General features: G+C 44.7%; 1 protein-coding gene across 1 annotated transcript in view; it reads left to right on the top strand.

Annotated features, from left to right (window-relative positions):
- Positions 1-22,979, top strand: part of LOC139275581 (uncharacterized) — a 276,054-nt gene that overhangs the window by 44,392 nt on the left and 208,683 nt on the right. Inside the window, exons 8-11 of the mRNA XM_070892751.1 lie at positions 1,394-1,557; positions 2,309-2,373; positions 3,176-3,221; positions 16,020-16,132. Of these exons, the coding sequence (XP_070748852.1) occupies positions 1,394-1,557; positions 2,309-2,373; positions 3,176-3,221; positions 16,020-16,132 (388 nt within the window). The remainder of the gene's footprint in view (positions 1-1,393; positions 1,558-2,308; positions 2,374-3,175; positions 3,222-16,019; positions 16,133-22,979) is intronic.

The raw sequence follows: 22,979 nt of genomic DNA, 5'->3' as shown, positions 1-22,979 counted from the left end.
AGAACATATTTACATAATTTTTTCAAAATATCCAAATAAAAAATAGAAGTCCCTCCTGATCGTAGGAAAGTATTTTCATCAACAGGGTTAAGGAAAGTCTTGAGTAAGCTCATTAAAATTACTGGCTACGCAGTTATCACCGCCCCCCCCCCCCCCCCAAATCAAAATTCTCTGCTTTTCCTCCCCCCCCACCCACCCCGGATCAAAACTCTCCTCCTCCTCTCCCCCCATCCCACCCCACATCAGAACTCTCCTCTCTCTCCTCTCTCTCCTCCCCCCAGATCAAAACTCTCTGCTCCCTGCCGGACCAAAACTGCCCCCCCCCCCCCCCCCCGATCAAATGTCTCCCCGCACCAACCTGTTTCTTGTAGCCCTCCACGCGGGAAGGCAGCGACAGGCCACTTGGCCCAGGATAGGGACGGGATGTGTTGGGTCCCACGCTGCAGGCATGCATCATCACAATTATGTGAGGAGCAACTGCGCATACGTGAACGCTCTACTACTGCACATGCGGACAGCTGCCAGTACTCTTTTAGGCGCAGGGCCCTCGCTCCGCCCCCCCCCAATGGACTCGCCACACCGTGCCAAACCCTGGGAGAGTCGGCAGAGGGGCCAAAATCCCGGGACATCTTTTTGGCACCGTTTGGATCGTAGGAAGTCATGTGAGTGCGCCGAAAAACCGAGAGGGCCAAATTTTGGCCCTTAGAATGGAATCTGCCTATCATACTGTAATTACACCATCCTACCAAAAATGGTGCTGCAGTCCCTCCAGTGGATTGGGGGTGGTGGGAGGCTGTAATTACAGCATGACTCGGTTCCATAAATAGTTTCCATAATAAACAAGACTGCAGGAGTTTATAATGGGTTCTTGTTTGCAGATATAAGACTTTTAATACAGAATATAGTAAAAAGAATGTCCCCAACATAAACACGTGATCATATTACTCACAACACCTTTCCATTTCAAGAAACTTCCTTTTACATGTAATATTTGCTTTCTACCACCTACCCCTACAATTTCTCTATCCTTGTGGCCACACTCCCCATAATCCAATGTGTCTTTATCTTTGTTAAATGCTTTATCAATTGCATATAAACCACATCTGTTTTTTTTTAATCAATGCTGTGTTATTTTCACTAAGAATTTTATATGAATACTCAAGCATGACCTGCCTTTCCATGCCGACTTGCCCTGATTAACTCCTGTTTCTCCAACTACTTACTAATTTTATTCCATATTGTGCACTACTGTATATCTGACAGCCCTTTTAAAAAGGAATGTGATGTAGCTGTTGTCTTATTTCTCTGCCATATGTTCGTATCTGCGTGTGTGTGTCTTTAAGTATTTTGATGCACTTCTCTCCCTTGTAACAAACCAATTTCTTTCCTACAGGTTGTATTGCAAAAACCATAGTGGTTATGAGGATGATAGAAGTGATAAGACAACCTGTGGATCTACTTCTAGTGGCTGCTGCAGGAGCATTGGTGATGAAGAAGAGAGTTCTAGTTATCGGGAAAAAACCTTCAAACAGAATATCAGCAATAAAATGAAAGATGGTAAAAAAATACAAAAACAAAGTTTGGTCCCGACAGCAATTCATTGTTGAAGTGTTAGCAATTCCAAAAACTGAAGTTTATTAAATGGATTTTTTTTTTAAATGACGCTTAACGTTTGTCGTACAATTATATGCAAATCAGACTGTGAATGAGTATCAAAAGAGCTCAATACACTTGGGTTTTCTGTTTGCATATGAAAAGTAACTTTGAATGGCAAATACTGTATAGATTGAACACATTGTAGACATAACCACTTGACTGCCTTCCTTAAAGTGGTGCTAGTTAATGTGGCAGCACTTTGTGCTTATGGTTCTAGTTGGCGAGGAAGTGAAGCAAGGTGCTTGTTTGTCTCTTGACATTCTGGTGAGGCAGAACAAGTAGTGAGGATCGATGGTCTATGCGCCATATACTTCAGGTTGGGAGTTCAGTGGTGTGAGATGCCACAATAATGCCACACTCAAGGACGAGGAAGAGCATGTGGCAGGCTGGTAATTTACCATTTTCCTGGTTTACTGGAAAGGGAAATATTGGGAAGCGGGCGGGGAGGGTGCGGCGGGGGATTTATTAGGTTGTAAATGGGTGGATTCTTGACTAGTTTTGAGGAAAACATTTTCTACCATTCACTGCTTTTAGAAGCTTGTTTATGAGTTAGTGACACCAGGAATCAATCAAGTTTTTAAAAAAAATTAGTTAAGCAACTGAATTTAAAAACATTCTTCATTGGATAAATTTTGCATTCTTTTATGTTAAGATGGAAGATTCAGAAAATGCCAGAAACGTCTTTCCTACTTACCAGATGGTGATGGAATCTTACAGGTACTGTATAGGTATGCAACTAATAATATGGGCTAAATTCTATTATTTAAGCCTGCGTTGCTGAATTAAATTTGGTCTGCTCTGTATCCCCACAACTGCTGCTACTAGTTTTGATTTCTTTGACACTTTTTTGAAAAGAGCTCGGAGTAATAATGGTATTTGCACATTTTATAAGAAACAGAAAAGAAGATATTTAAAAACAAGCAAAAAACAAAAGCTGGATTGAGAAAATAAAGTCTAAAATATCCCAGATTCTGTACAGAATGAAGGTTTTGAATAGTTGAGCCATTCAAACCAGTGACACTTTCTGGAAGTGCACATGGTGTGAACATTATTGAATTTTTGTGTGTGATGATCCCAGCAGTCAAATTGCCTGTCAGTACTCGCTGTCCAGCCTTCTGTATAAAGAATGGCCACTTGAGGGTGCCAGGACTCCATAGAACCATATGCCCAGGAAGTAGTAATGTCTTGAGCAAATTGGCAACATAAGGAGGTTACAAAAAAAATTGTTGATGCAACCTAGCTATAATGTTGCGAAGGAACTTGAAATCTTCATTATGCTTAATATTTTTAGTTAAGCTTCCCATTAGAGCTGCAAATAATATATTTTGACAGTAGTTGTCTGGTGAGTTTATCAATGATGCATGGTGGTACATGAAAGTATTAAGGGGCTACATCTTTCTACCCTTCTTCCCAGTAGGTTGATGTATATGTTTAACTTTTTTTTTAGTGGGATGTGAAGAGAAAAAGTATGAATTTAAAAGATATATAAATTATTCACACACATTGTAATTTTTGTTAGGATTCCAGTGTGTCCATAGCAGCTTTCCAGGAACATGGCTCTTTCAGTAAGTATTACATTTCAGGCGTCAAGATTATGCTCATATATAAATTTTATTAGCTTTATCTCATAAACTGTTACAAATAGCACAACTGGTAAATGATCATACTGCAGTCTACAAACAGCACTAAAGGCAAAACTGAAAGAAATACTTGCATTTATATATACATTATGCCTTTCACTATCTCAGGACATCTCAAAGCATTTACAGCCAATCAAGAAGTTTTGAAGTATAGTCACTGTTGCAATGTAGGAAAAGCAGCAATCAATTTGCGCACAACAAGATCCGACAAATAGCAACATGATAATAACCAGACAATCTGTTTTTTAGTGATCTTGGTTGAGGGATGAATATTGGCCAAGACACCGGGAGAACTCTCCCGCTCTTCTTTGAAATAATGCCGTGGGATCTTTAACGTCCAACTGAGAGGACAAACAGGGTCTTGGTTTAATGTTTCATCCGAAAGATGGCTCCTCCAATAATGCAGCGCACTCTCAGTTCTGCACTTCAGTGTCAGCCTAGACTTGGTACTCAAGTCGCTGGAGTGGGACTTGAACCCACAACCTTCTGACTCAGAGATGAGAGTGCTACTACTAAGCCACGGCTCACACCTAAAACTGGGACAAAAATGTAATAGTAATTTTCTACAGACCTCCACATAGAATGTACAGCACAGAAACAGCCCAGACAACCCAGCAGATTTATGGTGCTGTTTAGGTTCCACACGAGCCTCCTCTTCATCTAATCCTATTAGCATAAACCATTTATTCCTTTTTCCCTCATGTCCTTTTCTAGCTGTCCCTTAAATGCATCTATGCTATTCGCCTCAACTACTCCATGTGGTAGCATGTCCCACATTCTAATCACTCTGGGCAAGAACGTTAGAATGTAAAAGCATAATAAATAGGAGTAGGCTTTCCGGCCCTGCTCCACCATTTAATAAGATCATGGTTGATCTTCGACTTCAACTCTACTTTCCGCCCTATCATACATCCCTTGATTCCCCGAGACTCCAAAAATCTGTTGATCTCAGCCTTGAATCTACTCAATGACGGAGCACCCATAGCCCTCTAGGGTAGAGAATTCCAAAGATTCACAACCCTCTAAGTAAAGAAATTCCTCCTCATCTAAGTCTTAAATGGCTGACCCCTTATCCTCAAACTATGCCCCCTAGTTCTTGACTCTCAGCATCTATCCTGTCAAGAACCCTCAGAATTTTATATGTTGCAGTGAGATCACCTCTCATTCTTCTAAACACCAGAGAGTACAGGCCCATTCCACTCAATATCTTATCACGGGACAACCCTCTCATCCCAGGAATCAACCTAGTGAATCTTTGTTGCACACCCTCTAAAGCAAGCATATCCTTCCTTGGGTAAGGAGACCAAAACTGTACACAGTACACCAGGTGTGGTTTCACCAAAGCCACAATTGTAGCAAGCCATCATTACTTTTGTACTTCAACCCCCTTGCAATGAAGGCCAACATGCCGTTTGTCTTCCTAATTGCTTGGTGTCATCATATCATCATTGGCGGTCCCTCGAAACGAGGATGGCTTGCTTCCACACCAAAAAAAAGGATTTCACAGGTGTATCAATGAAGAACCCGAACTACATCCTGAAGGGTGGAAGGTGCCTGTGCGATTTTTTTTTTTTTTAACGTGGGGTGGCCATTGCACACCAACCACCACACGGGCTTGACAGAGCTAGGTCTTGGTTCAGTGGCAAGGATTAACCAGGACGACTGGAGACCTGCTCTGCTGCATGGACCTAGTGCATACACATATCACAGCGTGGGTTGGCCCGTGCTGCCCTTGGGCTCCTGGCCCTGAACTCACGCCTCCCCTGGGCCCCGATCACATCCCTCTACAATCTCTCGCCGCTCCTTCGCTCTGACCTTGCTGCTCCTGCTGTACCTGCCCACACTCCAATCACCAACCTGGACCTTGATGACGTCACTCTTCGCTGTCGTTGCCCTCCTGCACTAGCTCGGTGTACCTGCATGCTAACTCCCTGTGTTTCCTATACGAGAACACCTAAATCTCTCTAAACACCAACATTTAAAAGTTTCTCACAATTTAAAAAATATTCTGTTTTTCTATTCTTCCCACCAAAGTGACTAACCTCACCTCCTCCCACATTATACTCCATAACACCTTAGTGCCCACTCACTTAATTTCTCTATATCCCTTTGCAAAATCTTTTGTATCCTTCTCACAGCTTATTTTCCCACTTAGCTTTGTATTATGAGGAAACTTACACTACACTACATTCGGTACCTTCATCTAAGTCATTAATATAGATTTAAATAGTTGAGGCCCCAGCACTGATCCTGGCGGCACTCCACTAGTTTAAGCCTGACGACCTGAAAATTACCTATTTCTCCCTACTTTCTGTTTCCTGTCCGTTAACCAATCCACTATCCATATGACCTCCAACCCCGTGATCTTGCGTAACAACCTTTGATGTAGCACCTTATCGAATGCCTTTTGGAAATCCAAATATACTACATCTACTGGTTCCCCTTTTTATATACCCCGCTTGTTACATTCTCAAAAAACTTTAATAACTTTATCAACCATGATTTCCCTTTCATAACACCATGTTGACTCTGCCTGATCATGTTATGATTTTTTAAGTGCCCTGTTACCACTTCCAGCATTTTCCCTGACAACTGATGTTAGGCTAACTAGCCTGACGTTCTCTGTTTTCTCTCTCCTTCCTTTCTTTATAGCACGTTTACATTTGCTACCTTCCAATCCGCTGGGGGCAGTTCTAGAATCTAGGAAATTTTGGAAGATCACAACCAATGCCTTCACTTTCTCTGCAGCCATCTCTTTTAGAACCTAAGGATGCGGACCATCAGGCTCAGGGGATTTGTCGGCTTTTAGTCCCGTTAATTTTGCTAGTACCTTTTCTCCACTGTTACTAATTACTTTTAAGTTCCTCACTCTCATTAGTCCCTTAGTTCCCCAATATTTTTGGTATGCTTTTTGTGTCTTCTATTGTGAAGACAGGTATAAAATATTTGTATAACAGACTGAATTTTAATGGAGGAGTTGGAGGGGACTTCGAGCCAGTTGAGAAACATTTGCTAATGCAGTTCGGGAGTATTTAAACCAATATGGCAGGGGGGTGGGAACCTATGCAGTGAGACAGGGCGAAGTACTATGGAGTCAGAAACAGATGGTAGAAAGGCAAAAAGTGGAAGGCTGAGTAAACAAAGGCAAGAAACAAAAAGGGCCACAATACATCATAATTCTAAAAGGACAAAGGGTGTTAAAACAAGCCTGAAGGCCTTGTGTCTTAATGCAAGGAGTATCCGTAATAAGGTGGATGAATTAACTGTGCAAATAGATGTTAACAGATATGATGCGATTGGGATTACAGAGATGTGGCTCCAGGATGATCAGGGCTGGGAACTCAACATCCAAAGGTATTCAACATTCAGGAAGGATAGAATAAAAGGAAAAGGAGGTGGGTAGCATTGCTGGTTAAAGAGGAGATTAATGCAATAGTTAGGAAGGACATTAGCTTGGATGATGTGGAATCTATATGGGTAGAGCTGCAGAACACCAAAGGGCAAAAAACGTTAGTGGGAGTTGTGTACAGACCTCCAAACAGTAGTAGTGATGTTGGGGAGAGCATCAAACAGGAAATTAGGGGTGCATGCAATAAAGGTGCAGCAGTTATCATGGTTGACTTTAATATGCATATAGATTGGGCTAACCAAACTGGAAGCAATACGGTGGAGGAGGATTTCCTGGAGTGCATAAGGGATGGTTTTCTAGACCAATATGTCGAGGAACCAACTCTGGGGGAGGCCATCTTAGACTGGGTGTTGTGTAATGAGAGAGGATTAATTAGCAATGTCGTTGTGCACGGCCCTTTGGGGAAGAGTAACCATAATATGGTGGAATTCTACATTAGCATGGAGAATGAAACAGTTAATTCAGAGACCATGGTCCAGAACTTAAAGAAGGCTAACTTTGAAGGTATGAGGTGTGAATTGGCTAGGATAGATTGGCAAATGATACTTAAGGGGTTGACAGTGGATGGGCAATGGCAGACATTTCGAGACCGCATGGATGAACTACAACAATTGTACATCCCTGTCTGGCGTAAAAATAAAAAAGGGAAGGTGGCTCAACTGTGGCTATCAAGGGAAATCAGGGATAGTATTAAAGACAAGGAAGTGGCATACAAATTGGCCAGAAATAGCAGCAAACCCAGGGACTGGGAGAAATTTAGAACTCAGCAGAGGAGGACAAAGGGTTTGATTAGGGCAGGGAAAATGGAGCACGAGAAGAAGCTTGCAGGAAACATTAAAACGGATTGCAAAAGTTTCTATAGATATGTAAAGAGAAAAAGGTTAGTAAAGACAAACATAGGTCCCCTGCAGTCAGAATTGGGGGAAGTCATAACTGGGAACAAAGAAATGGCAGACCAATTGAACAAGTACTTGGGTTCGGTATTCACGAAGGAGGACACAAACAACCTTCCGGATATAAAAGGGGTCAGAGGGTCTAGTAAGAAGGAGGAACTGAGGGAAATCCTTATTATTCGGGAAATTGATGGGATTGAAGGCCGATAAATCTCCAGGGCCTGATGGTCTACATCCCAGAGTACTTAAGGAGGTGGCCTTGGAAATAGCGGATGCATTGACAGTCATTTTGCAACATTCCATTGACTCTGGATCAGTTCCTATCGAGTGGAGGGTAGCCAATGTAACCCCACTTTTTAAAAAAGGAGGGAGAGAGAAAACAGGGAATTATAGACCGGTCAGCCTGACATCGGTAGTGGGTAAAATGATGGAATCAATTATTAAGGATGTCATAGCAGCGCATTTGGAAAGAGGTGACATGATGGGTCCAAGTCAGCATGGATTTGTGAAAGGGAAATCATGCTTGACAAATCTTCTGGAGTTTTTTGAGGATGTTTCCAGTAGAGTGGACAAGGGAGAACCAGTTGATGTGGTGTATTTGGACTTTCAGAAGGCTTTCGACAAGGTCCCACACAAGAGATTAATGTGCAAAGTTAAAGCACATGGGATTGGGGGTAGTGTGCTGGCGTGGATTGAGAACTGGTTGGCAGACAGGAAGCAAAGAGTAGGAGTAAATGGGTACTTTTCAGAATGGCAGGCAGTGACTAGTGGGGTACCGCAAGGTTCTGTGCTGGGGTACCAGCTGTTTACATTGTACATTAATGATTTAGACGAAGGGATTAAATGTAGTATCTCCAAATTTGCGGATGACACTAAGTTGGGTGGCAGTGTGAGCTGCGAGGAGGATGCTATGAGGCTGCAGAGTGACTTGGATAGGTTAGGTGAGTGGGCAAATGCATGGCAGATAAAGTATAATGTGGATAAATGTGAGGTTATCCACTTTGGTGGTAAAAACAGAGAGACAGACTATTATCTGAATGGTGACAGATTAGGAAAAGGGGAGGTGCAACGAGACCTGGGTGTCATGGTACATCAGTCATTGAAGGTTGGCATGCAGGTACAGCAGGCGGTTAAGAAAGCAAATGGTATGTTGGCCTTCATAGCGAGGGGATTTGAGTACAGGGGCAGGGAGGTGTTACTACAGTTGCACAGGGCCTTGGTGAGGCCACACCTGGAGTATTGTGTACAGTTTTGGTCTCCTAACTTGAAGAAGGACATTCTTGCTATTGAGGGAGTGCAGCGAAGGTTCACCAGACTGATTCCCAGGATGGTGGGACTGACCTATGAAGAAAGACTGGATCAACTGGGCTTGTATTCACTGGAGTTCAGAAGAATGAGAGGGGATCTCATAGAAACGTTTAAAATTCTGACGGGTTTAGACAGGTTAGATGCAGGTAGAATGTTCCCAATGTTGGGAAAGTCCAGAACCAGGGGTCACAGTCTGAGGATAAGGGGTAAGCCATTTAGGACCGAGATGAGGAGAAACTTCTTCACCCAGAGAGTGGTGAACCTGTGGAATTCTCTACCACAGAAAGTTGTTGAGGCCAATTCACTAAATATATTCAAAAAGGAGTTAGATGAAGTCCTTACTACTAGGGGGATCAAGGGTATGGTGAGAAAGCAGGAAGGGGGTATTGAAGTTGCATGTTCAGCCATGAACTCATTGAATGGCGGTGCAGGCACGAAGGGCCGAATGGCCTACCCCTGCACCTATTTTATATGTTTCTAAACCTAGGACTGGTTTTCTGCATGCCCTAAGGGGATCGGAGGCAGGAGGCTCATTGAGGGATTGGTGGTCTGGGGGTTGGGGAATCCTGAGGGGGTGGGGGGGGGAGGAGAAATCAGGCTGGCGAGGTTGAAAATCGCAAGCCTGAGGAGGTGGATGGAGGAATCGGAGGGCTTGGTTGGGATTTGGGGGGGGGGGGGGGTGGGGTGGTGGTGGTGGTGGAGAGAATCGGAGGCCTGGGGGTGGGGCGCTAATGTTTTTCAACTTTTAAAAAAATTCGGGGTTTGTGCTGCAGGAAGGAAATGGAGTGCCAAATCATGCACTCCAGTTCCTTCCTGGAGTGCAGCAGGTGGGGCAGTTGATGTGCAGCGCTGCACAATGGGCCATGCAGTGCTGCCATGTTGGAAGGCTCCTTCCCTTCTTTAAAGGGAAGGGCCATCACTACAGGCTCTGCAAGGGAAAAACTTACCTGGTCCCCAACAGCAGCTGTGATCCGTCCCGATCAACCCGATGCACTACAGCAGAGTACTGGGCTGATCGATCAGAAAATACATGAAAAAAATGGAATTACAACATTGCACAATTTTTTTTTACTTACCTCGGCCACCTTGCCTTTACGTATCACCCCCGAAGCATCCGGCCTCCCGATGAATGGCTCCTGAAACTGCCGGTGTTTTCGCCTGGCGATGCTGCAGGGGGCAGAACCAAAGTTCAGGTCCAGAGTGATGCGCATAACGTCACGATCTCCGGGCAAAAGAGATGGGAGCACAATGTCCTACCGCTGCCACAAACCTCCCCCTGAGCTGAGCTGATCTCGCCGTGCCCAGTTGGTAAGTGCTTAGTGTCCCGTTATCGCCCCACGGAGGTGATAACGGGAGGCACTAAGGAGGCCAATTTCTAGGCTTACGACTTTAGTTTTGGACTTAAGTATGTCACTCTCAGAATTTCACATTAAGTTTATCATATTATGATCACTTTGCCTCAAGGGATCATTTGTTATCAGATTACTAATTAACCCTGTCTCATCAATACAAGATTTAAAATAGCCTGTTCCCTGGTTGATTCCATGATATAGTGTTCTAAGAAACTGTCGCGAATGCATTCCATGAACTCGTCTTCCAGCCTACTGTTGCAATTTGATTTATCTAGTCTATATGAAGATTAAAGTACCCCATGATTATTACATTACCTTTGTTACAAGGTCCTATTATTTCTTGGTTTATACTCTCTCCAGTGGTATAGCTACTGTTCGATGGCCGATAAGCTACTCTCACCAGTGTTTTCTGTCCCCTTGTTATTTCTTACCTCCACCTATACTACTATTTCCTGATCTTCCAAGCCAAGATCCTTTATCACTACTATCCTTGTCATCCTTTATTATAAGAGCTACCCACCCCCTTTTCCATTCTGCCTGTCTTTTCGAAACGGCAAGTACTCTAGAATACTTAGTTCCCAATCTTGGTCACCTTGCAACCACAGCTCTGTAATGGCTATTAGAGCAAACTCATTTATCTCTATTTGGACCATTAGTTTGTCTATCTTGTTAGGAATATGTCATGCATTCAGATAAAGAATCTTTAATTTTAATTTTTTTACCGTTATTCCCTGCTTTGATCTTATTTGCGGATCCACTATTATCGTTAAACTCTCTGTCCCTTCCCTGTTACACTCTGTTATCTTTACCCAAATCCCGACACTGCTCTGTTGCCTTGACTTTTCTCTTTAGAGTTCTACATTTCCTCTCATCAGACTGCCCCCCCCCCACCAGCTCATTTTTTTTTTTGTTTAAAGCCCACCTACAGCCCTAGTTATTTGATTTATCAGGATGCCGGTCCCAGCTCAATTTAAGTGGAGTCTGTTCCAGTGGAACAGCTCCCTCTTTGCTCAGTACTAGTGCCAGTGCCCCATGAATCGAAACCCCTGCCTCCCTCATCACTCTTTGAGCCCCGCATTTAACTCTGATCTATTTGACCCTATGCCATTTTGCACGTGGCTCAGGTAGCGATCCAAAGATTATTACCCTTGAGGTTATGCTTATTAATTTAGACCTCAGTTCTTCAACTCCCTCAGCAGATTGGGTTCTCTAGTCTGTCCAAAAGGTGGTTATTGATGACAGAGTTTGTGTTTTCAAAACTATTTTAAACAAGCCCACCAAAATCCTGGGGAGGCAATGCAATGAGAATGGAACATTTTCCTTTGGAGTGAAGAGTGCTGTTTGGCTTTCATTCATTAACCGGGTGCAAGGAGCTTTTTAAAGTAATGGGTGGCTGTTTGAAACACTGTGCTTGCTATTGCAGCCTACATATTTTAACTTTGTATGAGAATATGATGCTTTGAATACTATGTGAAGAATGAAATCAAAACATTTTAATTCTCATTCTCACCAAAATACAATCTTCTACAGGTGGTTTGACTTCATACGGCAGGCATTTTTCACCAAAAAGGCAGATGGTTCCTTAAGAGTTGAGGGAAAATACTTAAAAAAAATATAGGGCAATCTTATTTTCAAAATGCTGTGATTGGGTCCCCTTGATCACATGACCTGATTGCTGATTGGTCTCCTTGGAGGTTAAGACACCCAGCAGTTTCTCTGGAATGTGTAATGAGAATCGCCTTGCCTACATCATTAGTGACTTTGCAAAGGGTCATTTGAGCCTTTCTTACTGATGACTCCAAACAGGAGATAGCTCACTCTCACAGGTTAAGACCCTGCATCCCAGCTCCATCCCCCAGCCCCAGTTCCTTGCCCCCTCCCCCAACTGAAGTGACTTGCTTCCCCAACCCCCCCCCCCCCCCAAAACCTAAATACCTTGTGCCCCCCCCCCGAGCCTACGTTCCTTGCCCCCTCCCCTTCCCCCTCCCCCTTCCCCACCCAAATGCCTGTCCTGGCATGAGTGTCGTGACTTCTGGATTTCATCAACTCCAATGATGTCACTTGTCACACACACACTTAGCTTTCTGAGAAATCAACCAGATGTATAGGTGGAGTAAATGGGATGGGATTGGAAGAACGTGCTCTGTCTTTCCTGAGTTCTCCACCTCTCTCTCTCTCTCTCTCTCTCTCTCTCCCTTCCAATCCGCTCTTCCCCAGTCTCTTTCTTCCTCTCTCTCTCTCTCTCTCTCTTTCCACCCCCCAGTCTTTCTCTCTCTCTCTCTCTCTTTCTTTCTCTCGCCCAGTCTCTTTCTTTCTCTCGCCCAGTCTCTCTCTCTCTCTTTCTCTCGCCCAGTCTCTCTCTTTCTTTCTCTCGCCCAGTCTCTCTCTCTTTCTCTCGCCCAGTCTTTCTCTCGCCCAATCTCTCTCTCTTTCTCTCGCCCAGTCTCTCTCTCTTTCTCTCTCCCAGTCTCTCTCTCTCTTTCTCTCGCCCAGTCTCTCTCTCTTTCTCTCTCCCAGTCTCTCTCTCTCTTTCTCTCGCCCAGTCTGTCTCTCTCTTTCTCTCGCCCAGTCTGTCTGTCTCTCTTTCTCTCGCCCAGTCTGTCTGTCTCTCTTTCTCTCGCCCAGTCTCTCTCTCTCTTTCTCTCGCCCAGTCTCTCTCTCTCTTTCTCTCGCCCAGTCTCTCTCTCTCTTTCTCTCGCCCAGTCTCTCTCTCTCTTTCTCTCGCCCAGTCTCTCTCTCTCTTTCTCTCGCCCAGTCTCTCTCTCTCTTTCTCTCGCCCAGTCTCTCTCTCTCTTTCTCTCGCCCAGTCTCTCTCTCTCTTTCTCTCGCCCAGTCTCTCTCTCTCTTTCTCTCGCCCAGTCTCTCTCTCTCTCTTTCTCTCGCCCAGTCTCTCTCTCTCTTTCTCTCGCCCAGTCTCTCTCTCTCTTTCTCTCGCCCAGTCTCTCTCTCTCTTTCTCTCGCCCAGTCTCTCTCTCTCTTTCTCTCGCCCAGTCTCTCTCTCTCTTTCTCTCGCCCAGTCTCTCTCTCTTTCTCTCGCCCACTCTCTCTCTCTTTCTCTCGCCCACTCTCTCTCTCTCCTTTCTCTCGCCCACTCTCTCTCTCTCTTTCTCTCGCCCACTCTCTCTCTCTCTCTCTCTCTCGCCCACTCTCTCTCTCTCTCTCTCTCTCTCTCTCTCTCTCGCCCACTCTCTCTCTCTCTTTCTCTCGCCCACTCTCTCTCTCTCTTTCTCTCGCCCACTCTCTCTCTCTCTCTTTCTCTCGCCCACTCTCTCTCTCTCTTTCTCTCGCCCACTCTCTCTCTCTCTTTCTCTCGCCCACTCTCTCTCTCTCTTTCTCTCGCCCACTCTCTCTCTCTCTCTTTCTCTCGCCCACTCTCTCTCTCTCTCTCTTTCTCTCGCCCACTCTCTCTCTCTCTCTCTTTCTCTCGCCCACTCTCTCTCTCTCTTTCTCTCGCCCACTCTCTCTTTCTCTCGCCCACTCTCTCTTTCTCTCGCCCACTCTCTCTTTCTCTCGCCCACTCTCTCTTTCTCTCGCCCACTCTCTCTTTCTCTCGCCCACTCTCTCTTTCTCTCGCCCACTCTCTCTTTCTCTCGCCCACTCTCTCTTTCTCTCGCCCACTCTCTCTTTCTCTCGCCCACTCTCTCTTTCTCTCGCCCACTCTCTCTTTCTCTCGCCCACTCTCTCTTTCTCTCGCCCACTCTCTCTTTCTCTCGCCCACTCTCTCTTTCTCTCGCCCACTCTCTCTTTCTCTCGCCCACTCTCTCTTTCTCTCGCCCACTCTCTCTTTCTCTCGCCCACTCTCTCTTTCTCTCGCCCACTCTCTCTTTCTCTCGCCCACTCTCTCTTTCTCTCGCCCACTCTCTCTTTCTCTCGCCCACTCTCTCTTTCTCTCGCCCACTCTCTCTCTCTCTCGCCCACTCTCTCTCTCTCTCGCCCACTCTCTCTCTCTCTCGCCCACTCTCTCTCTCTCTCGCCCACTCTCTCTCTCTCTCGCCCACTCTCTCTCTCTCTCGCCCACTCTCTCTCTCTCTCGCCCACTCTCTCTCTCTCTCTCTCTCGCCCACTCTCTCTCTCTCTCGCCCACTCTCTCTCTCTCTCGCCCACTCTCTCTCTCTCTCGCCCACTCTCTCTCTCTCTCGCCCACTCTCTCTCTCTCTCGCCCACTCTCTCTCTCTCTCTCGCCCACTCTCTCTCTCTCTCGCCCACTCTCTCTCTCTCTCGCCCACTCTCTCTCTCTCTCGCCCACTCTCTCTCTCTCTCGCCCACTCTCTCTTTCTCTCGCCCACTCTCTCTTTCTCTCGCCCACTCTCTCTTTCTCTCGCCCACTCTCTCTTTCTCTCGCCCACTCTCTCTTTCTCTCGCCCACTCTCTCTTTCTCTCGCCCACTCTCTCTTTCTCTCGCCCACTCTCTCTTTCTCTCGCCCACTCTCTCTTTCTCTCGCCCACTCTCTCTTTCTCTCGCCCACTCTCTCTTTCTCTCGCCCACTCTCTCTTTCTCTCGCCCACTCTCTCTTTCTCTCGCCCACTCTCTCTTTCTCTCTCGCCCACTCTCTCTTTCTCTCTCGCCCACTCTCTCTTTCTCTCTCGCCCACTCTCTCTTTCTCTCTCGCCCACTCTCTCTTTCTCTCTCGCCCACTCTCTCTTTCTCTCTCGCCCACTCTCTCTTTCTCTCTCGCCCACTCTCTCTCTCTTTCTCTCTCGCCCACTCTCTCTCTCTTTCTCTCTCGCCCACTCTCTCTCTCTTTCTCTCTCGCCCACTCTCTCTCTCTTTCTCTCTCGCCCACTCTCTCTCTCTTTCTCTCTCGCCCACTCTCTCTCTCTTTCTCTCTCGCCCACTCTCTCTCTCTTTCTCTCTCGCCCACTCTCTCTCTCTTTCTCTCTCGCCCACTCTCTCTCTCTTTCTCTCTCGCCCACTCTCTCTCTCTTTCTCTCTCGCCCACTCTCTCTCTCTTTCTCTCTCGCCCACTCTCTCTCTCTTTCTCTCTCGCCCACTCTCTCTCTCTTTCTCTCTCGCCCACTCTCTCTCTCTTTCTCTCTCGCCCACTCTCTCTCTCTTTCTCTCTCGCCCACTCTCTCTCTCTTTCTCTCTCGCCCACTCTCTCTCTCTTTCTCTCTCGCCCACTCTCTCTCTCTTTCTCTCTCGCCCACTCTCTCTCTCTTTCTCTCTCGCCCACTCTCTCTCTCTTTCTCTCTCGCCCACTCTCTCTCTCTTTCTCTCTCGCCCACTCTCTCTCTCTTTCTCTCTCGCCCACTCTCTCTCTCTTTCTCTCTCGCCCACTCTCTCTCTCTTTCTCTCTCGCCCACTCTCTCTCTTTCTCTCGCCCACAGACGGCTGCGAAAATGTTTGTGTAGATAATCACACCGATATTTTAGGCAAAAGTCCTGGAGATAATCCAAAAGCCCTAGAAGCAGCTCCAGTGAGCATGAGCTCCACGCGGATTGTGGTTCGGCCTCACTTCCGGCTTCCTGTTATGTTGACACTGCACGTGCGCGACCGGTTCAAGCGTGCATGCGCAAAAAGTGGGTTGAGTCCAAGGCGTGCATGCGCAGCAGGACAGAAAAAAGTTGTTGCAAATAATCACTCCGTTATTTCTGCAAAAGATGCTGGTAATACACAGCAGGTCTGCATCTGAAAGAGAAAGACCAATTAATGCTTTTGTCGGGATCTTTGACCTTTCTCATTCAGACTCTCTTTTTTTTTGTGTGTTTTTATTTCAGATTTCCAATATTTACAATTTACTTTTTTAAAAATCTTTGTCAGGTTACAGCAACAGGAATTCAACCAATGAAATGCCTAGCATCCCTGATAAAGATTCTATGGAATGCAGAGGTATTGACACTGAGAGATCCAAAGAGATCACAGAACTGCTGCAGGTAATGTGCAAAAATCAGCCTGGCTTTGTGATGCTGAAGTGAAATGCTGAACCTGCTTGGCATGGGTTTCACTGTTATACCCATCCATTTATTGTTTCATGCTTTCTTTTTAATTTAACTGATTTGGTGGTTTATTCTTTTCATTTATAGATCTGGAACGACCCATGGAATTATTTTGTTTTATAAACATTCCTAAATTTCTGCTGAACTATATAGAAAACCCAATTCAGATGATCTGCCAATAACTCATCCAAGTGTACAGTCCTTCTCTCCTTCCTCTCCTCTTTCCTTCACCTCAACCTGAACAGAATAATTTGGGGTGCAGTGCTTCTAATTCATTTTGCTTTCAAACTAAATATAATGGCCCGTAATTTGATGTATGCCACTGGCCCCGAAGTAAACTTCCCACAAAAAGAAGTTCAGCTTTTCCGACTTTCAGTTGAGATCAGTGTAAGTTAATGACGAGTCCCTAAAGCGAGCTACTGTGACGTCAACAAGCTGTCTCAGCAGCCAATCACAATCTAGAATTCTCACAGACCGAGATCCAGTAAGTTAATAAGCTTACGTTCTCACTTTTTAAAAATGTTATAAAGAGCAAAACAAAGATTGGGGCTCTCACATGGGGAAAAGTTAAACCTGAAATAAAGATGAACAGACTTTTTTTTTTAAATGCGGAAAAGGTAAACCTGAAATAAAAATGAACAAACCGTAAAAAAATATTTAAAGTTTCTTATAAATTGTAATTTTTATTAAAATAGATAAATTTGACACTCCACAAAATTAAAATTAGTTTTTCAGGGCTGTAACGTTTGTTTAGCTGTCAATACGCTGTTAAAATCCCAGTTATACCTAATCCAAAAAAGGGTCTAACTTTTAATGCGGTATTTAACAGTGAGATTACCGCGGAACAGTCAGTTTTCGTCAGTTTCCCTGATTACACTGATTCCAGGATACGGGGGGAACAGCGCAGCCAGTGTCAGACCAGTGAAAGACTGACTGCAACTTTCTGCGTTAGATCCTGGAGTTGCGGTCAGTTTCAAAGGGATAATAACAACGAACACATGCTCAGGTTGGAGGTCTGATCCCATGTGCATGACTGTGACCCTGTTTTGATCTGCTTTAGTAGGAGTGTTCGGGGTAGATTTCCTTCAATGAAACATTAGGAAGACTGAAGCCATTGTCTTTGGTTCTTCCCACAAACTCCATTCCCTAGCCACTGTTTCCATGCCTCTCCTTGGCCACTGGCTCAGGCTGAACCAGACTTTGCAACCTCAACATTATATTTCAACGGAGCTGAGCTTCCAATCCCATAATCCTCTCTATCACCAAAACCAGCTACTTCAACCTCTTCAATATTGCCCCATCTCCACCTCTGTCTCAGCCCATTGGCTGCTGAAACTCTCATCTGTGCTTTTGTTACCTCCAGACTCCACTATTCCAATGCTCTCCTGGCTGGCCTCCCATCTTCCACCCTCCAGAAACTTGTCCTCATCAAAAACTATTCTACCCCTGTCCTATCTCGCACCAAGTTCCATTCATATATCATCAACCCTGTGCAGTGTCAGCTGTGGCTCAGTGGGTAGCACACTCACCTCTGAGACAGAAGATTGTGGTTTCAAGTCCCACTCCTGGAACTTGAGCATATAGATCTAGGCTGACACTCCAGTGCATTGTCACAGGTGGCATCTTTCGGATGAGACGTTAAATCAAGGCCCCGTCTGCGCTCTCAGGTGGACATAAAAGATCCCATGGCACTATTTTGAAGAAGAGTTATCCCCAGTGTCCTGGCCAATTAACTTAACATAAACAGATTATCTGGTCATTATCACATTGCTGTTTGTGGGAGTTTGCTGTGCGCAATTTGGTTGCTGCATTTCCCACGTTACAACAGTGACTACACTCCATTGGCTGTAAAAGCGCTTTGAGACGTCCGGTGGTCGTGAAAGGTGCTATATAAATGCAAGTCTTTTAATGACCTACATTGGCTCCCGGTCCACCAATTTTAAAATGCCTCAATTTTAAAATTCTCATCTTCAAAGACCTCCTCCAGTCCTACAACCCTCTAAGTACTCTGCGCTCCTCCAACTCAAGCTTCCTGTACATCCCCCACTTCCTTAATCACACCATTGGCAGACGTTCCTTCAGCCGTCTATGGCCTAAGCTGTGGAATTCCCTCTGCAAACAGTTTGCATTTCCATCTCTCTCTCCTGTAAGATGCTGCTTAAAACCTATTTATTTGACTAAGCTTTTGGTCACCTGTCCTAATACTTACTTTGGCTCAGTGTAAATCTTTGTCTGATTATGCTCCTTTGAAGTGCATTGGGCTGTTTTACTTTGTTAAAGATGCTATATAAATGCAAGTCGTTGTTGTTGGATGTTGCAGCTTCTTGGGAAGATTCTTTCTCCAACCCTCTAACTCACCTTTAGTCCACCTGATACAGAACACACAGTTTGCACATCAAACTGGAGAAAGGCATAGACTGAGTAATTTTAGGCCAGTCAGCCTAACTTTGGTGGTGAGAAAATTATTGGAAAAATTCCTGAGGGACAGGATAAATCATGATTAATCCATGTCTTTCCAAATGAAGGACAGTCAGCATGGATTTGTCAAGGGAAGGTTGTGTCTGATTAACTTGATTGAATTTTTCGAGGAGGTAATCAGAGGGTCGATAAGGGAAGTGCATATGATGCAGTGTATATGGATTTTAGCAAAGCTTTTGATAAGATCCCACATGGCAGATTGGTCACGGAAGTAATAGCTCATGGGATCCAGGACAGAGTGGCAAGTTGGATCCAAAATTGGCTCGGAGGCAGGAAGCAAAGGGTAATGGTTGATGGGTGTTTTTGTGACTGGAAGGCTGTTTCCAGTGGGGTTCTGCAGGGCTCAGTACTGGATCCCTTGCTTTTTGTGGTATATATCAATGACTTGGACTTGAATGTTGGGGCTATGATTAAGAAGTTTGCAGATGACACTGAAATAGGCTGTGTGGTTGATAATGAAGAAGAAAGCTGCGGACTGCAGGAAGATATCAATGTACTGGTCAGGTGGGCAGAACAGTGGGAAATGGAATTCAATCCAGATAAGTGTGAGGTAATGCATTTGGTGAGGTCTAACAAAGCAAGGGAATACACATTAAATGGTACGACACTGAAAAGTGTAGATGAACAAAGTGACCTTGGAGTGCAGGTCCACAGATCCCTGAAGGTAGCAGGCCAGGTAGATAAGGTGGTCAAGAAGGCATATGGAATACTTACCTTTATTAGTCGAGTCATGGAATACAAGAGCAAGGACGTTATGCTTGAAATGTATAAAACATTGGTTAGGCCTCAGCTGGAGTACTGTGTGCAGTTACATAAGAACATAAGAAATAGGAGCAGGAGTAGGCCCTTGAGCCTGCTCCGCCATTTAATACGATCATGGCTGATCTGATCATTGACTCGGGTCCACTTCCGTGCCCGCTCCCCATAACGCCTTAATCCCTTGTCGGTTAAGAAACTGTCTATCTCTGTCTTAAATTTATTCAATGTCCCAGCTTCCACAGCTCTCTGAGGCAGCGAATTCCACAGATTTACAACCCTCAGAGAAGAAATTTCTCCTCATCTCAGTTTTAAATAGGTGGTCCCTTATTCTAAGATTATGCCCCCTAGTTCTAGTCTCTCCTATCAGTGGAAACATCCTCTCTGCATCCACCTTAGCAAGCCCCTTCATAATCTTACAATTTTTGATCAGATCACCTCTCATTCTTCTGAATTCCAATGAATAGAGGCCTAACCTCCTCAACCTTTCCTCATAAGTCAACCCCCTCTTCTCCGGAATCAACCTAGTGAACCCTCTCTAAACTGCCTCCAAAGCAAGTATATACTTTCGTAAATATAGAAACCAAAACTGTATGCAGTATTCCATGTGTGGCCTCACCAATACCTTATACAGCTGTAGCAAGACTTCCCTGTTTTATACTCCATCCCTTTTGCAATAAAGGCCAAGATTCCATTGGCCTTCCTGATCACTTGCTGTACCTGCATACTAACCTTTTGTGTTTCATGCACAAGTAACCCCCAAGTCTTGCTGTACTGCAGCACTTTGCAATTTTCTTCATTTACATAATAACTTGCTCTTTGCTTTCTTTCTGCCAAAGTACACACTTTCCAACATTATACTCCATCTGCCAAATTTTAGTCCACTCACTTAACCTGTCGATGTCCTTTTGCAGATTTTTTGTGTCCTCTTCACACATTGCTTTTCCTCCCATATTTGTATCATCAGCAAACTTGGCTACGTTACACTCAGCCCCTTCTTCCAAGTCATTAATATAGATTGTAAATAGTTGGGGTCCCAGCACTGATCCCTGCGGCACCCCACTAGTTACTGATTGTCAACCCGAGAATGAACCATTTATCCCGACTCTCTGTTTTCTGTTAGTTAGCCAATCCTCTCTCCATGCTAATGTATTACCCCCAACCCCGTGAACTTTTATCTTGTGCTTTTGTATGGCACCTTGTCAAATGCCTTCTGGAAGTCCAAATACACTACATCCACTGGTTCCCCTTTATCCACCCTGTTCGTTACATCTTCAAAGAATTCCAGAAAATTTGTCAAACATGACTTCCCCTTCATAAATCCATGCTGACTCTGCCTGACTGAATTATGCTTTTCCAAATGTCCAGCTACTGCTTCTTTAATAATGGACTCCCAACATTTTCCCAACCACAGATGTTATAGTTTCCTGCTTTTTGTCTGCCTCCTTTTTAAAATAGGAACGTTACATTTGCAATTTTCCAATCTGCTGGGACCTCCCCAGAATCTTGAGAATTTTGGTAAATTACAACCAATGCATCCACTATCCCTGCTGCTACTTCTCAAGACCCTAGGATGCAAGCCATCAGGTCCAGGGGATTTATCCGCCTTTAGTCCCATTATCTTACTGAGTACCACCTCCTTCGTGATTGTGATTGTGTTAAGTTCCTCCCCTCCTATAGCCCCTTGACTATCCACTGTTGGGATATTGTTTATGTCCTCTACCGTAAAGATTAATACAAAATATTTGTTCAGAGTTTCTGCCATCTCCATGTTCCCCATTACTAATTCCCCCATCTCGTCCTCTAAGGGACCAACATTTACTCTAGCCATTCTTTACCTTTTTATATACCTATAGAAACTCTTGCTATCTGTTTTTATATTTCATGTTAGTTTACTTTCATAGTCTATTTTCCCTTTCTTAATTTTTTTTTTTAGTCATTCTTTGCTGGCTTTTAAAAGCTTCCCAATCTTCTGTCCTCTCACTTGTTTTGGCCACTTTGTATGCCCTTGTTTTTAAATTGGATACTGTCCTTTATTTCTTTAGTTAGCCACAGATGGCCATCTTTTCTTTTACACCCTTTCTTCCTCACTGGAATATATTTTTCTTGAGAGTTGTGAAATATATCCTTAAATGTACGCCACAGTTCATCAACTGTCCTACACTTTAATCTATTTTCCCAGTCCACTTTAGCCAACTCATACCTTCGTAGTCTCCTTTATTTAAGCTTAGTATGCTAGTTTGAGATCCAACTTTCTCACCCTCCATCTGAATTTGAAATTCAACCATGCTATGATCACTCATTCCAAGGGGGTCCTTTACGAGGAGATTGTTTATTAATCCTGTCTCATTACACAGGATCAGATCCAAGGTAGCCTGCCCCCTGGTTGGTTCCGTTACATACTGCTCAAGGAACCCGTCCCTTATGCACTGTATGAACTCCTCCTCAAGGCTACCCTGACCAATTTGATTTGTCCAATCAATATGGAGGTTAAAATTACCCATGATTATTGCTGTTCCCTTTTTACAAGCCCCCACTATTTCCTGGTTTATGCTCCGACCAACAGAGTTGTTACTGTTAGGAGGCCCTATAGACTATGCCCACCAGTGATGTTTTCCCCTTATTATTCCTTATCTCCACCCAAACTGTTTCAACATCCTGATCATTTGAGCCAATATCGTTTCTCACTATTGCAGTGATTCCATCCTTTATCAATAGAGCTTCCCCACCTCCTTTTCCTTTCTGTCTGTCCTTCCGGATTGTCAAATACCCCTGAATATTTAATTCCCAGTCATGGTCACCTTGCAACCTCGTCTTTGTAATGGCTATCCATTTGTATTTATTTGTGCCGTCAACTCATCTATTTTGTTACGCATGCTACATGCATTTAGACAAAATGCTTTTAAATTTGTTTTTTTACTCTTTTTTTCCTGCTTGTTTCCTCTCTCCTTCAAATTCACTTTCTTTCTTTTTGCTTTTTAATTCCAGCTTTACTCCTCTCCATACTGAATCTATTTTCAGGTTCCCATTCCCCTGCCATGCTAGTTTAAACCCTCTCCAACAGCACTAGCACTAACGAGGATATTGGTCCCGGCTCTGTTGAGGTGCCACCCATCTGGCTTGTACAGGTCCCACCTCCCCCAGAAACGGTCCCAATGCCTTCGGAAACTAAAGCCCTCCCGCCTACACCATCTCTCCAGCCACGTATTAATCTGCTCTATCCTCCTATTTCTATACTCACTCGCTCTGGTACCGGGAGTAATCCGGAGATTACTACCTTTGAGGTCCTGCTTTTTAATCTCCTAGCTCCCTAAACTCTGCCTGCAGGACCTCATCCCTCTTTCTACCTATGTCATTGGTCCTGATATGCACCACAACCGTAGGCTATTCACCCTCTCCCCGCAGAATGCCCTGCAGCTGCTCAGTGACATCCTTCACCCTGGCACCAGGGAGGCGACGTACCATCCTGGAGTCACTTCTGCGGCCGCAGAAACGCCTATCTGCTCCCCTGACTATTGAATCCCCTACCAGTATAGCTTTTCCATTCTTC

Source organism: Pristiophorus japonicus, chromosome 11 (assembly GCF_044704955.1).
Source record: "Pristiophorus japonicus isolate sPriJap1 chromosome 11, sPriJap1.hap1, whole genome shotgun sequence".
Classification (NCBI taxonomy): domain Eukaryota; kingdom Metazoa; phylum Chordata; class Chondrichthyes; family Pristiophoridae; genus Pristiophorus; species Pristiophorus japonicus.
The sequence above is the reverse complement of the archived record's forward strand: the minus strand, read 5'-3'. Positions and strand labels throughout refer to the sequence as shown.